The sequence below is a fragment of the Cucurbita maxima genome, unplaced genomic scaffold (genome assembly GCF_002738345.1).
Source record: "Cucurbita maxima cultivar Rimu unplaced genomic scaffold, Cmax_1.0 Cma_Scf00012, whole genome shotgun sequence".
NCBI classification, from domain to species: Eukaryota; Viridiplantae; Streptophyta; class Magnoliopsida; order Cucurbitales; family Cucurbitaceae; genus Cucurbita; species Cucurbita maxima.
The window spans coordinates 573,915-587,315 of NW_019272028.1; the positions used below are offsets into that span (position 1 = coordinate 573,915).

Below are 13,401 nucleotides of genomic sequence, written 5' to 3' on the forward strand. Positions count from 1 at the left end.
TTTTTTTTTTTTTTTTTTTTTTTTTTTTTTTTTTTTTTTTTTTTTTTTTTTTTTTTGGCAACAGAATGACAGGAAAATTTTCATGCTCCGTTCCTCATCTGTTATTTATTTGATAAAATTTCAAGCAGACACAACAATTGGATGAATCATTCAGGATTCCCCGAGAAACAATCGAAATTCTTAAGAATCAAGTGTTTGGATTTGATACTTTTTTTGTGACAAGCCAGGACCCATATGAGGTGAGTTGGTCATAAAGTATTCTTTTTGTTGATGGTTTGTTTTTTTTTTTCGTATATATATATATATATATATATATTTCATATACTTTTCCTTGAGTTTTTATAATTAATATGAAAGTGGGGGTTGGGCTGTGTAATGGAGCAAGTTTGACTTAATTTGAAGAATAATTAATTACCTATCATTTGAATTATGTGCAGATGTCTTTATTTAAAACCTAATAATATATTTGTTGATATAATATCAATATATTTAGTCATTAGTGTTTTAAAGTGTATAATGATAATTAAGACCTATATTTATGTAAAAGTGATTCAAAAACAATTTTAAAATTTTATGTTATCATTTTTTAAACAAAATAGTTATCTAATATAAAAGAAATCTTTAGTAAACTATAGTAGGCAACATATTTTCCAGTGTGCCAATTACAGCATAACTAGCTTGAACATTTATGAAAGTTTTCTAAATAATGATATTAAAATAATTTTTTGCACGTAAAAATTCTATAAACAAACTTAACCTCTAGAAAAAGTTGTTGCCAATATTCTGTGTGTCATTACATGTGAAAAACTAAAAGAAGGAATGTTTGAAACTACCTAATATAGAGAGTGGACAAAATGACCCGATGGCCGGATATGATTGTCCTTGCCGTTTGATATATAAACTTCGTTAATAGATTTTTTGTTACTTCCACTAGGGTGGAGTGTTGTTTAAAGGAAATCTGCGAGGAGAGGCTGCTAAGAGCTATGAAAAGATAACAAAGAGAATGCAGGTATCTCTGTCTGCATTTGTTGTTTTTTGCTTATTTTTAAATGTTCCTAAGTAATTAATTGCTTACGTAATATTTTGGGAACTATACAGGATAACTTTGGGGATGTATATATGCTTTTTCTTTTAATTAATCCAGAGGATGATAAACCTGTAGCTGTTGTTGTTCCAAGAAAGACCTTACAACCAGAGACAACAGGTAAACATTTGGTTTGTGATTGATGCTATTTACCCTTGTGGAAGTTGAAAATTCGAGAGAATGATGATGTTTACATTAAAGTTAAAAATTGCAGCTGTCCCAGAATGGTTTGCTGCCGCCGCGTTTGGACTGGTTACTGTATTTACTCTACTTCTCCGAAATGTCCCCGCATTGCAATCCAACTTACTGTATGCGATTTTTCCTTTATGTCTTGCGCATGAATTGATCTTCTCTCCCTTGGTCCAATGAACAATTGAACTTTCAGTATTGTCTTCTGTTAAATAAATGAAAATTTCAGTTCTTATAAATTTTTACTCTCTTTTGTGAATATGCTCTGCTTCTATTGTACAATGTTTTTTCATGTCTTTTAGAGAAAAATTATATCAACTTGTGAAGGACTTTGTTGCTGCTTCTTGACATATTGTTGCCAGTCAGCATTTGCTTTCATTTTTAAGGTACTCATTTGAATTTATTAATCTATTATTTTTTGTGGCAGATCGACTTTTGATAATCTTGACTTGCTTAAAGATGGACTATCTGGTGCCTTAGTAACTGCACTTGTGTTAGGAGTGCATGAACTCGGCCATATATTAGCTGCAGGAAATAGAGTTAAGTTTGGGATTCCATACTTTGTTCCTAGTTGGCAGGTAATATGCAGTTTTCTCTTAAGTGTTCTTTGATCATAAAACGATTCACCAATATTTTGCTGTTTACGAAATGTTTTATCTAACCATACAGCAAATCAATCTTCCTGCATGAGGCAATCTTGTCATTGACTGGCATACGGATGGTTTTATTGTTCGACATGCTTTTTGTAGTATTTCTCTTTTGCTTTTGCTTGAAAAATATGTGTTCAGGTAGAACTAAACTACTGGTTTATTAGAATATTGCCTTGTGTCAATACCCTCGATTCAACTACGCTTTCCAATTTGTTACCAGCGGATTTCAGTCGTGTTCTCTCCGTTCAGTGTCTGCCAATATATACTCGAATCTAATGAACTTTTTTTGGTGGCAGATAGGCTCCTTTGGTGCAATCACACGGATCCTAAATATTGTACCCAAGCGCGAAGATCTGCTGAAGGTGGCAGTAGCAGGACCATTAGCTGGATTTTCTGTGGGCTTCCTTCTTTTCATTATAGGTTTCATCTTGCCACCTAGTGATGGCATTGGAGTTATCGTTGATTCGTCTGTGTTTCATGAGTCATTTCTTGCCGGTGGCCTTGGTAATCATCTTTTCTTTTATACGTTGAATCTTTACTCGTGACTTGACGCTTTCACGTCTTCAAAGTTCAAAATGTCGGTGGAAAATCATTCTAAACTGATCATGTCGCTTCTCCAGTTTCCCTTTAACCAGTAACCGAATTGGCTGACCCTTTCAAAGGCATCATCCGCCTCAGCACATTAGCAATTGCTTGATTTTTTTAATCTGCCCTCTGGTTTGTGTAGTAGACATTTAACATTCATGCTATACTATCCATTTCTCAGCAAAGCTACTTTTGGGCGATGCCCTCAAGGAAGGAACTCCTATATCCGTGAACCCTCTTGTGATATGGGCTTGGGCTGGACTTCTCATAAATGCCATCAACAGCATCCCTGCCGGAGAGCTCGATGGTGGAAGAATTGCCTTCTCAATATGGGGGAGAAAGGTTCGTTGTTTTAAGTTCACTTGCTGCATCTTCCTCTAATATGCTTAACACATCCATCACGGCCACCTGGAATCTAGTTCCCAAATAGTCTCCCTTAGAAATAGTAATGATGAACTATATAACAATTTCATCCCTCTAAAAAACGAATTTTTCTGATCAAATTCTCATTTAAAACAGGCATCAGCTCGAATTACAGGCCTCTCAATTGTTCTTCTAGGACTAGCCTCTCTGTTTAGTGATGTAGCATTTTATTGGGTGGCTTTGATATTCTTCCTACAGAGGGGTCCAATCGCTCCACTTTCTGATGAAATCACTGATCCTGATCAGAAGTATGTTGGTCTTGGCATTCTAGTTTTGCTTTTAGGGTTGCTGGTCTGCTTACCATTCCCCTTCCCCTTTACCGAAGAAGCCATCTCAAATTTTTAATGCTAGTCCCTTTTCATTTATAGCCTCAGTTGTGCATTGGTAGCAACCCAAAACTTGGTTTCCCCCCAAATTCCATTTTAGTTTATTTCCATTATGATGCATGAAACTCAAAAAATACATCATGATTAGGATTCAATAGTCAATAAATTACTGCCCTCAATCCTCTGTATATAAAGTATAATATTGTAATAATGTTTTATTAAGTTGCCAAATAAAATAGAATATCTAATATGTTAAAATAATTTAAGAAACCAATTAGGATAAATAAAAGTTTAGTTTTTTAAGATTTGTTGATTTAATATCGTCAAATTTTAATTTTATGATTAGTAAATTCATGAAATTAAAAAATTAAGAGTTTAGGAACTGAATTATTTAAAGTTTAATGTTTGATAATAAACTAAATTCATAAATTAACACATGTTTCCATAAAGGCAACCACAAAGGGTATCATTGTTTAAAAAAAAACAAATAGAAAAGGTATCTTTTCCCGATCAATAAACAAATCATGCGCAATTATCTTTGTTTTTAAGCTATTAAATAGTTGGGCATGTAGGTATCCATTTTTTAATTATAAATTTTATAAAATCTTAATCATAACATAACTTTCTTTAAATGCGCTAAGTTTGCTATTCAATTAAAATTTAACAGTACTTTTCTAAAATATATATTTATAAATATTGTAGATTTGTTTTTTTTTTCTTTTTGCCTTGGGAGGATTCGGATCTTTGGGCCACTGCTCACTTCCTGCTTCAACAAAGCCTCAAAACGACGATGCCTTTCGGTCGCTAATTCCTTAACAGTTCACAGTCAGCGCCGCCCACCGCCGCCGGCAGTCAGCTTCATGGACTTCGCTTCTCAAAATGGTCGCATGATGGGCTTAACAGCGATGGCGGAGTGTAGCTGTAAGATTTGGGAGATGAAATGGATGGGAGTAGACAATGATCCAAAAATAGAATGAGAAAATAATTTTGAAAATTGGGTGAATTTCAGAGATTAAATTTTTTTTAAAAAAATAATAATAATTTAGGAGTGAAAAAAAAAGGAAGAGGAAAAGTTGATTGCATTAGCATTTAGCATCCACATGGCATTGGGTTAAGGGGAAGGGACCGTCTTTCACAGGGAAAGTGGTATTTATAGTTGGCGAGACATGGCCAAGCTTCTTCTGTGTGCATATTTCTTGCAACTGAGAACACAGGTAAAGTTCCATTTTGATTCTCTTTTTCTTCCATTTCTTTCTTGCTTCTCACTTCATTCTTCCTCCCCTTTTTCTTCTTCTTCATCTCGAGCTACTCAGTTTCTGATCTCCGATTTCTCCATTTTCGATTATTTTTATGAGATTTCGTAGTCATGGGGAGGTTGTTCGTGGTGAGCCTCGAAGGAAGGATCTATAGCTGCAAGCACTGCCGGACCCATCTTGCTCTTTATGAGGACATCGTTTCCAAGGTTGTCATTCACAATAACTCTTCATTTCTGATTCCTGATTTCATTGTTTCTCTGAATTTTTCGTAAATTTTCCGATGCGATGAGAATATTGACTAACCCTTTAATATGGTAACAAAAATATGGTGTTGGACTGTTGAAATTGCTGTTGTTGTTGTTGTCGTTAGGGGCTCTTCTTAACTTGATGATCTCTAAATTTAATTAGAAATTTGATTGAGTATATATGTTGCTTCTATGGCGGCTCTTTGTTGGCTCTACCCTTTGAATATTCATTTTCAGACTAAAACATTTCTAGGAATGTCATTGGAGAAAAGCGTTCTGACTTTATTGTTTCCTGTGTTTGTTTCTATTATTCAGTCTTTCCAATGCAGACATGGGAAAGCTTACCTCTTCAATAAAGTGTAAGTTTTCGTGGATGATAGTGGTAATTTGGCCAAATGTTTCCATTAAAGATCCCCAATCCCCTTTTTTTCTTTCCAATCACAGACTAAAAGAACAGGATAAAGCTCAAATCCTAACTTGTTCAATCTCCTCTTTTCATTACCTAACTGCTCCTTTTAAGATGTACTTTTCCTCTTATTGATTCATAACTTTTGTATACATTGCCGCTCTTCCTTCGCTATTGTTTTTGGTATTTTGTATAATTCAAGTGAATGTGTTCGTCATTTTAGAAGTGAAGGTTCACCGTCTTTTATATGGTGATAAAATTGAATGGAGTTCTAACTTATTTGTTCATGTTCTCTTTAAGAATTGAGTCTAAACTTGTTTTTTAAACAGAGTGAATGTCACTGTTGGAGTGAAAGAAACGAGAATGATGATGACGGGGATGCATACCGTTGCTGATATCTTCTGCGTGGGCTGTGGATCAATTGTGGGATGGACATACGTAAGATATCATAAAGCAGAAAAGCTTAGAAGTTTGTATGCTGTTATGTTCTTCTTTTTTATGATCTTTGATCGTTCACTTCAGGAAACTGCCTTTGAAAAGAACCAGAAGTACAAAGAAGGGAAGTCGGTATTGGAGCGGTAAGTAATTTTACAGGAACTTGCTTTGAATCATTACTTTAAAGACATGAACTTGCTCTGAAAAGACCATCTTTCTTGATCCTAGTTAGGAAAGTGATATTATAAGGTTCTTTGAATCAGCTCCTCGTTAATCATTTTGGAAAAAAAATATTACATGAAGGAGCATGAATGACAATAGATTTGTTATCTCGTTATGTGTCCAATAATCGAAAAGATACAAATATACCTATCGTGTCGGTGAAATTGGCCGCATGTAAGGTGTCCAATCATCTCCTAGCTTATAATATCATTGCTAAAATTGTTCAGGATGAACTGATTTGCAAGACTACTGTAAACAACCTCAGAACTTTAGATGTTAAATTATCGTAGCTTGAGCTACAACGACCAATTAAAAATCATATCTTGAACTATTGAGTCTAGATATATCCTTTTTTTCCCTCGTTTTTTCGTTAGATCACTTCAAATTTCATTTTAACGTATAATAATTTCATCATCCCCACCCCCACCCAGGTCGTTTGTTGTGGTTGGCTTGTTTTTGTTTTCGTGCTATTTTATGGGGTCCTTTGGTAAGAAAGAAACAGGGCTTGAAGAGAACTTGGGGTGAGGTTGGGTCCTTTATTAGATTTCATGCATCTCTCTAGATTTCTGTTCATAAAGCTTTTTGTAATCACCCTTTGTAGGACTTATTTTGCTTGATTGGAGCCCTTTTTAGGCTCATTCGACGACTCCTCTTGGGGGTGGTATTTCTGTATTCCCCTTGTATTCTTTCATTTGATCTCAATGAAAACGACTTTTTCATCAAAATAACCACAAATTATTCCATATTGCACAAGATCTCATTATCGAGTATAACCGTTCTCGAACGTTCTATTATCACATTGAATACTTACATATATGTATCTGAGAGGTCTGCAGATTAGTAGTAAAGCTTAATATAGTAGTATGCCCATGCAGTTGAGAATTTGTGGAAAAAAACTTGCAATGGGTAGTGAAGTAGTGGACAAAGAATTAGGCGTATAAGCATTTGTTGTTTGATGAACAGGTTCAAGGTGTCAGGCCCTGGTGGAACCAGTTATTGGGTTAGCCATGCTCGAAGTCATGAAGTAGCACATGGTGGAGGAAGTGATGCAGATGAAGCTTGATGATGATGATGATAATGATGCCTACTCCCCTTATTATTCCAAACTGTACATTCTGCTCTTCCAATGTTCATATTCTTCAACAACTCATTGTTCTTCATCAGTTCCTCATTTCAGCACAGCTAAACTTGCTTGCTGCTTTGTAACCGAACTGGACACATTTCATTGCGATTCTTCTTTTAACTTGATGATATTCCTTAACTTTGCAACAGGATGGAATGTTTTTCATTCAAGTTTTGGTCTTCTTTTGCCCCTAATCTTTGTTCTTTTGAATTTATTAGTTTGCTTATACCAGTGAATTAATGTAGTGATGATACGACAGACATTAAAACATAATGAAACTGGTAATCTCATAAGTTTTGCTTTTATTTAGAAACCTTAAAAAATTGATTGGAAACTTATTATTTAAAATATGAAATAAACTCAAAAGGAAAAAAAAGAAAAAATAATAAAAATATATATGGTAGAAACTTGTTGAATAGGAATATATTCATCCACTAATGCACCCATGAACACTGTTGAACCCTGTTAAACAAAACTTTCATATTCAATTAAATGGCAAAAAAAAAAAAAAAAAAAAAAGAAGTTCTTGGGGATTATTTTAGGCATGACAAAAGTAACACATTCCAAACTATCCCAACTGCATTCTATCTTTTTATAACTGAAGCCATGACTTCAGAAAGCAGTCCTCATTTGACAGGAAAAATGAAAATGGAAGGCCTAACATGCTTAACAGTCTGTAATGTAATTTCAAACGTAGTTGGCAGAGAAAATTATATAAACAATCAGCAGCAACAGAGAGAGCCCTGAACGAAAACTCTGAGATAGCTTCAGGAATTGGAGTCTGCAGTGTTGCATGCCATTTACAGATCACCGAAGGGTATAAACTATCCTTTCCGAGAGCTCTTTACCAACCACTCTTTTGTATCTTAGCAACAGATTTTCCAAGTAACTTCGCCCAGAGGGGGGGATGGCTTGTCGTATGTCCTTTAAGTTAAGTAAGAAAGAGACAAAAAAAAAAAAAAAAAAAAAAAAAAAAAAAAAAAAAAAAAAAAAAAAAAAAAAGCATTAAAAAACNGGAAATTGTTTCTTCTTCTTCTTCTTTTTTTTTTTTTTTTTTTTTTTTTTTTTACCAACATGAACTTGCAGGTGAAGGATTGAAGCACAGCACGAAATCTTAAGAACAAAATGATAGTATATACCTTATATCTCACACGGGAATCGTCTATGTCCATTAATATATTTGTGACATCTCCATCTTCCTTTTCAGAGGAGGCCAGACCACTGCTTTCTGGGTCCAAATCGTCATCTGAACTATAGGAGTATGCCTCGGTGATTTCATCATCCTCATCCTCATCTATAATAGAATCGTTTGGTTCTTCCAGGAAATCATCATCTTGTTTGAGTTGCATATCATTCGGCACCTCCTGAAGTGGTACTGATTCCTTATTTTGGAGTGAAAAATCTGATAAGACTACATAAGACTTTTGATCCAGCAATGGCTTCGCAGCATCAAATGGAACCCACCTGAGGAGATACAGAACTCATGGGTTAAATTTGAAGCGACTGGTCAATCTTATTGATAGAAACAAGTTTCTTATGATCGGATAAATTTCTAGTCCCTTAACGATTCCTAATTTCTAGTACCTTAGCTTCTATTACTCTCGGTTTTGCCTAATATCAATTGCCATGAAAATGGAAATCAAAGAATTATTAAATAAAACCCCTAAACTGACTCAAGCTACCTGGGACAGACACTCATTTTATTCCCACACATTCAAGTAAAGAAATCAGCCTCAATAACTCCCCACCTGCAGAGAAACACTTACGTGTAACGAAGTGGACAAAGAAGCTCCGATGGGCGATATGTTGCTTTGTATCTCATCTTTCCACAGTTGTGAATATAGTAACCAAGATAATAATATTGAAGACTGGCACAATATGTTTGATTTTGTTTTACCCAGTTTATTTCTTGTAGGGCTGAATACTTGCCCAGAGAGAGGAAAGCATAGTCAGGATCCCAGAACAGATATTTACTCGATAAACATCTTGGAAGGATGTCTACAACACCAACTGCAACTAACTTCCCATCAATCAAATATTGCTGGTGAAAAGAACCAAAACCGCAGGGAGGAACTGTACCATCACCAGTTGAGGGAACAAAGTTGAGGGGGGTGTCAACTAAAAAATTCCTGTATGAGGCTTCTGATATACGTTCTGGAGTATCATTGTGCACATGAAGTTGATAACGTCTATACAAAGCGTATTCTACTGGATCAAAACTGGACCTTTTCAGGCGTATCTCAAACTTTCGTTTCTTCTGTGAAGAACATTTAGACTTCTTCTCCATACGGGAATCTTTACTTCTGGCTTTATCAGTTTCTTGAGAAATGGTGGCCCTTTCAGCATCCTTAGGGGAGGAAAAGGAAGCTTCTCCTTTATCAGAATAAAAGTTAATATGTCCATTGCATGCTTTGATTGAGAAACCAGATAGCTCATCAATCTGGCTCAAGTAATTTACCAACTTTTCAGCTATTATTTTAGGAACAAACCCAGTTTCTGCTGTGTTACTCGCTGATGATGATAAGTTATCATCTTTCATCTCACCAACTTGGGCACGCCTTATGCTGGCAGACAATTGGAATGCAACATTGCAGGAGTATACAAGATCCTTTGATCCTTGAACCAGCAGTTTCTTCTTTACATGGGAAACCCTTTTGACAGACGCTCTTGGAAACTGTATGTTACGGGGAAGATCACCTTTTTCGGAGCATAAGCTTATGGCGTCGTCGACCTGATCAGACAGATGAAGTATAAAGCGGCCTTCCTCGTTTTCTTTATTTTTAAAGGACAGTGAGTTCTTTTCTACTGAGTGAGAATCTCCATTAAGTACATAGCTACAGTTCTTGGAAGCACTTGAAGCTTCTGTGTTCTCCACTGGATTATCTTGTTCCAACTCTCCATCTAAAAACCTAAAGACAGACAGAAACACATCAGATGTTAAACTGGTTTGCCTGCATCCAATTGTATTTCCTCCCAGGTCTGATTTTAAAATGACAAAGAAATGAAATGTTTACAGAAACAACTCCCATTGGACCAACTGAAATAAGGTAAAGAATTTGTTTTTTAAGGTCCAATCGAACAAAAAGTGTAGAACAAAGTTTCATTTCTATAACTAGAACCCACTAAAGGCATGTTAGTGAGTGATTTTAGATTGACCAAAATCACTTCATTCGTGCCCTTTGTAGTTTTTTGTTATTTTAGACATGACAAAAGTAATTTTGGTTATTCCAAAATCACTCGCAAACATGCTCTAACTCATCAAACTCCCCCGTGATCAATTTGCTCCAGTAATTAAGTATATTCAAATGTGGATAATGACAACATCTTTCACCTCAAGAAAATATGTTGAAAGCAAAGGTTAGATTGTCAGGAACATAAATAGAAAATTAAACACCAAAATCTTTTAAAACCATACCTTTGAAACCGTCTAAACACTCGTAATTGATCTTTAGATGGAACAAAGTCTGATGCCTTCAAACGAATTGTATAAGAAGGGCAACATGTCCTTTCCATCTCAGGTTTGTAGAGATAACAGCCAGATCTTCTCCAGCCACGATCAAGGAGATCTGTGAAACAAGTAAAATATATAGCCCATATTACATAAAATTGCCAGAAACCGTTTCAGAAAATGATCAAGCATCCATACTATATATCGATAAATATGCAAGCATGATGAAAGTTTTGTAGACAAAATTGAAAATGCAGCATGAACTGTGATTGCAGAGAGAAAAGGAAGTCCTGGAAAGACTGAAAGAAGAGCCAGGAAAACAAACCTTGGTAGTCATCAACAGTAAGATTATCTGCCCATAAACCTGCCATGAAAAAAAAAAAAAACCAAGATAATAAAAGCCAACATAAATGATGATCAGGAATGCTATAATCATTTTCAGCTTCTAAAATCTCAAATTGCAGCATAGAAATTTATAAGCATTGTCTAAAGGATCAAGCCACGAATGACAGAAGAACGCATCAGCCAAGAAATATTTTGATTATTCATGTTTTAAATGCCTAATGTGGGCATTCCCCTCAATTAAAAACTACGATTCATACGTATCATTCAGTCCTATCGAAAATCAATGGAAAAGATGAGAAAATAACAGGTAATCAATACAGAGTTCTTAACAACTATCACATGAACTTGAAATTCCATCACAGCTCTCAATACGAAAGAAAAGGTGCAGAAATGCGTCAAAACAGAGTTCAGAACCATAAGAGAACAGAAAACATTTTGCAATTTGCATCAAAGAATTATCCAACATATCTCACAGGCGAAAATCCGAAACCAAATTGACAGAATCCAATTCACAGATAAACAAATAATCAAAGCAGCTGGCGATGAAACGAAAGAGCCAGAAGAAGTAACAGAGAAACAGTTGGCGAAATTTAATAAAAATCAATCGGACCGTGAGTGATGCTGCCACGAGAACCCGATTTGCAGTAGCCACAAGAAGATTTTCGTCTTCTACAGTCATAAACAACGCTTTCCCCTCTCTCCGCACCACCAATTGTGCTACTGCTCGCGTCGCTCATCTTTCCGGCCATTTTCGATTTCCTTCACAACACCAATATCACCTATCGTCTCTATGCTTTCTGTATCAATCTAAAACCTGAAAATGGTAGACTTTCAAATAATCAGACTCTGATTTTCTACAAGAATCGTCTTAAAGCCATTGAAACCGGAATTTTAAAGTAATAAACTGACGACTACACCCTGTTGGTCAATAAAAAAGAAAAAAAAAAGACGATTTAAGAAAGAAACAAAACTTAAAATCCAGCTATGAAGCTGATTTGTGTTAATCGTAAATCAAATTTTGTTTAAGAAATGACAATCAAGTGAATTATTTTGATATAAACTATCTAAATTGAACATAGTTCAGCTTAACCTAAAGAATATACATGAACAATGTTAGACGAACACGACTCTCCATAATGGTATGATATTGTCCACTTTGAGAGCTCTCATGGCTTTGCTTTGGGCTTCCCAAAAGAGGCCTCATACCAATGGAGTTAGTATTCCTCCTCATACCAATGAAGTGAGTATTCCTCACTTATAAACTCATGATCATTCCCTAAATTAGCCGATGTGGGACTTTCATCATCCAACAAACAAAAGACTTATTATTAAATTGAAGAAACTATAGTATTTGTTCATATTTGTCATATCAAATTGTGTAAAATTAAGGATAGCGATATTGTGAATATATGCGCTATCGTGAATATATGTTTTATTATTACATGTTGCTTGATTCCAAATTATTGGTTTAAAAAAAAAAATTAAAAAGTCACATAGAAGATTTATAAACAACAAAATAATATAGCTTTATTTATTTTATAATTCAATAATTAGGAATATATTATTACAAATATTTTTGAGTTAAAAAAATTAAATTGAGTTAGAATTGTGGTGTAAATAAAGAAGGGTATGATGAAAGAACTGTTGTTGAATAGGTAAAATAATAAATATCTAAAAAGTATAAACTCTATATTTGGAATGGTCAGAGATTTCAATTTTATTTTCTGACTTCTTTCATTAATTTGTTGATTTTTTTAAAAGGAGAATAATTATGGAAATATATAAAAGATATTTAAAATTAGAAAAAAAAGAAAAAAAAAGAAAAAGAAAAAAGGTGAGACTTAAAAAGGCGGTTAAGAGAGTAGGTCTAATTTAAAATCCTTCATCTTCAAAAGATGAGATGTTAGGAGGAGTGATAAGCCAAAGGAATCATTACCCCACGACCCCAAAGAAAGCCCTATTCGAAAATATGAAGAAGAATGGAGGGGCATTTTTGTAAGACAGCGGGGACCAAGGCCCTTTTGTGCAAGAAATGAAGGGGCAAAATCGGGATTATCCACTAATATTGACCCACCTAAAAGGCCCAACACGAGAACGTAGACTTCAAGTGAGGGGAAACACAGCAACACAAGAGAAAGAAAGAAAAGCTTGGTGCATAAACTCACCGGTATTTTCCCCGTTTCGCACTCCATACGGCACTTTCGATTTTCTGAGCTCGATCGGACAACAATGGCGGATTCTGCAACCAATTTCTTTTGATTGTTGCTCTCTAATTTTCTCTGCCTGCACTTCTGCTGCTTCTCTGACTTCGACGCTCTGCTCTCTTTCTTTCTACAACTACTTTTCTTTTGTGAAGTTTGTGGTGTTTGAGTTAGAGAGTCTTCTAGTGGGAGAAGGAAGTTTAGTGCGGATTTCTCAACTATTAGGTTGTGTTTGGAAGTGTTGTGGCCGGGGAGGTTCATTGCAGATCTAATTGGTTTTGTATTTAGGTGTGGGACTGTCGACATGATGCTTTGGTATGGATATTGTTCTGGTAGCTGAGAGCGTAAACGAATTGCGTAGTTTTTCTTCTTTCTTTCTCTTTTTTACTTTTTTTTTTTTTTTTTTTTTTTTTTTTTTTTTTTTTTTTTTTTTTTTTTTTTTTTTTTTTTTTTTTTTTTTTTT

The 13,401-nt window shown here is 34.9% G+C and overlaps 4 protein-coding genes across 7 annotated transcripts in view; 3 read left to right on the plus strand and 1 right to left on the minus strand.

Annotated features, from left to right (window-relative positions):
* The window catches only part of LOC111486959 (probable zinc metalloprotease EGY2, chloroplastic), a 5,743-nt gene extending 2,275 nt beyond the window's left edge, over positions 1 to 3,468 (plus strand). Inside the window, exons 5-12 of the mRNA XM_023134140.1 lie at positions 129 to 239; positions 935 to 1,009; positions 1,099 to 1,204; positions 1,299 to 1,392; positions 1,701 to 1,851; positions 2,220 to 2,427; positions 2,690 to 2,850; positions 3,028 to 3,468. Of these exons, the coding sequence (XP_022989908.1) occupies positions 129 to 239; positions 935 to 1,009; positions 1,099 to 1,204; positions 1,299 to 1,392; positions 1,701 to 1,851; positions 2,220 to 2,427; positions 2,690 to 2,850; positions 3,028 to 3,276 (1,155 nt within the window). The 3' untranslated portion in view covers positions 3,277 to 3,468. The remainder of the gene's footprint in view (positions 1 to 128; positions 240 to 934; positions 1,010 to 1,098; positions 1,205 to 1,298; positions 1,393 to 1,700; positions 1,852 to 2,219; positions 2,428 to 2,689; positions 2,851 to 3,027) is intronic.
* Positions 3,469 to 3,978: 510 nt separating this feature from the next.
* Positions 3,979 to 7,114, plus strand: LOC111486961 (protein yippee-like). 3 transcript variants are annotated; one of them, XM_023134146.1, is made up of 6 exons: positions 3,979 to 4,471; positions 4,613 to 4,719; positions 5,074 to 5,117; positions 5,494 to 5,602; positions 5,687 to 5,742; positions 6,785 to 6,884. In XM_023134146.1, the coding sequence occupies exons 2-6, from the start codon at positions 4,624 to 4,626 to the stop codon at positions 6,882 to 6,884; spliced, it is 405 nt and encodes a 134-aa protein (XP_022989914.1). In that variant the 5' UTR covers positions 3,979 to 4,471; positions 4,613 to 4,623. The 3 variants fall into 3 exon arrangements, with proteins under 3 accessions (XP_022989914.1, XP_022989913.1, XP_022989912.1); XM_023134145.1 differs by having other exon boundaries at positions 3,980 to 4,471; positions 4,622 to 4,719; XM_023134144.1 differs by lacking the exon at positions 3,979 to 4,471 and having other exon boundaries at positions 4,624 to 4,719; positions 6,785 to 7,114.
* Positions 7,115 to 7,510: 396 nt separating this feature from the next.
* LOC111487103 (arginyl-tRNA--protein transferase 2-like) lies at positions 7,511 to 12,967 on the minus strand. Of its 2 annotated transcripts, XM_023134341.1 has the most exons (7): positions 12,903 to 12,967; positions 11,348 to 11,551; positions 10,718 to 10,756; positions 10,360 to 10,510; positions 8,711 to 9,853; positions 8,084 to 8,408; positions 7,514 to 7,868 (listed from the first exon to the last, which is right to left on the minus strand). In XM_023134341.1, exons 2-7 carry the CDS (start codon positions 11,484 to 11,486, stop codon positions 7,752 to 7,754), a joined length of 1,914 nt encoding a protein of 637 aa, XP_022990109.1. In that variant the 5' UTR covers positions 11,487 to 11,551; positions 12,903 to 12,967; the 3' UTR covers positions 7,514 to 7,751. The 2 variants fall into 2 exon arrangements, with proteins under 2 accessions (XP_022990108.1, XP_022990109.1); XM_023134340.1 differs by lacking the exon at positions 12,903 to 12,967 and having other exon boundaries at positions 7,511 to 7,868; positions 11,348 to 11,638.
* A 53-nt stretch (positions 12,968 to 13,020) lies between these two features.
* LOC111487104 (zonadhesin) overlaps positions 13,021 to 13,401 on the plus strand; it is a 5,437-nt gene continuing 5,056 nt past the window's right edge. Inside the window, exon 1 of the mRNA XM_023134342.1 lies at positions 13,021 to 13,253. The gene's annotated coding sequence lies outside the window, so the exon portion shown is untranslated. The remainder of the gene's footprint in view (positions 13,254 to 13,401) is intronic.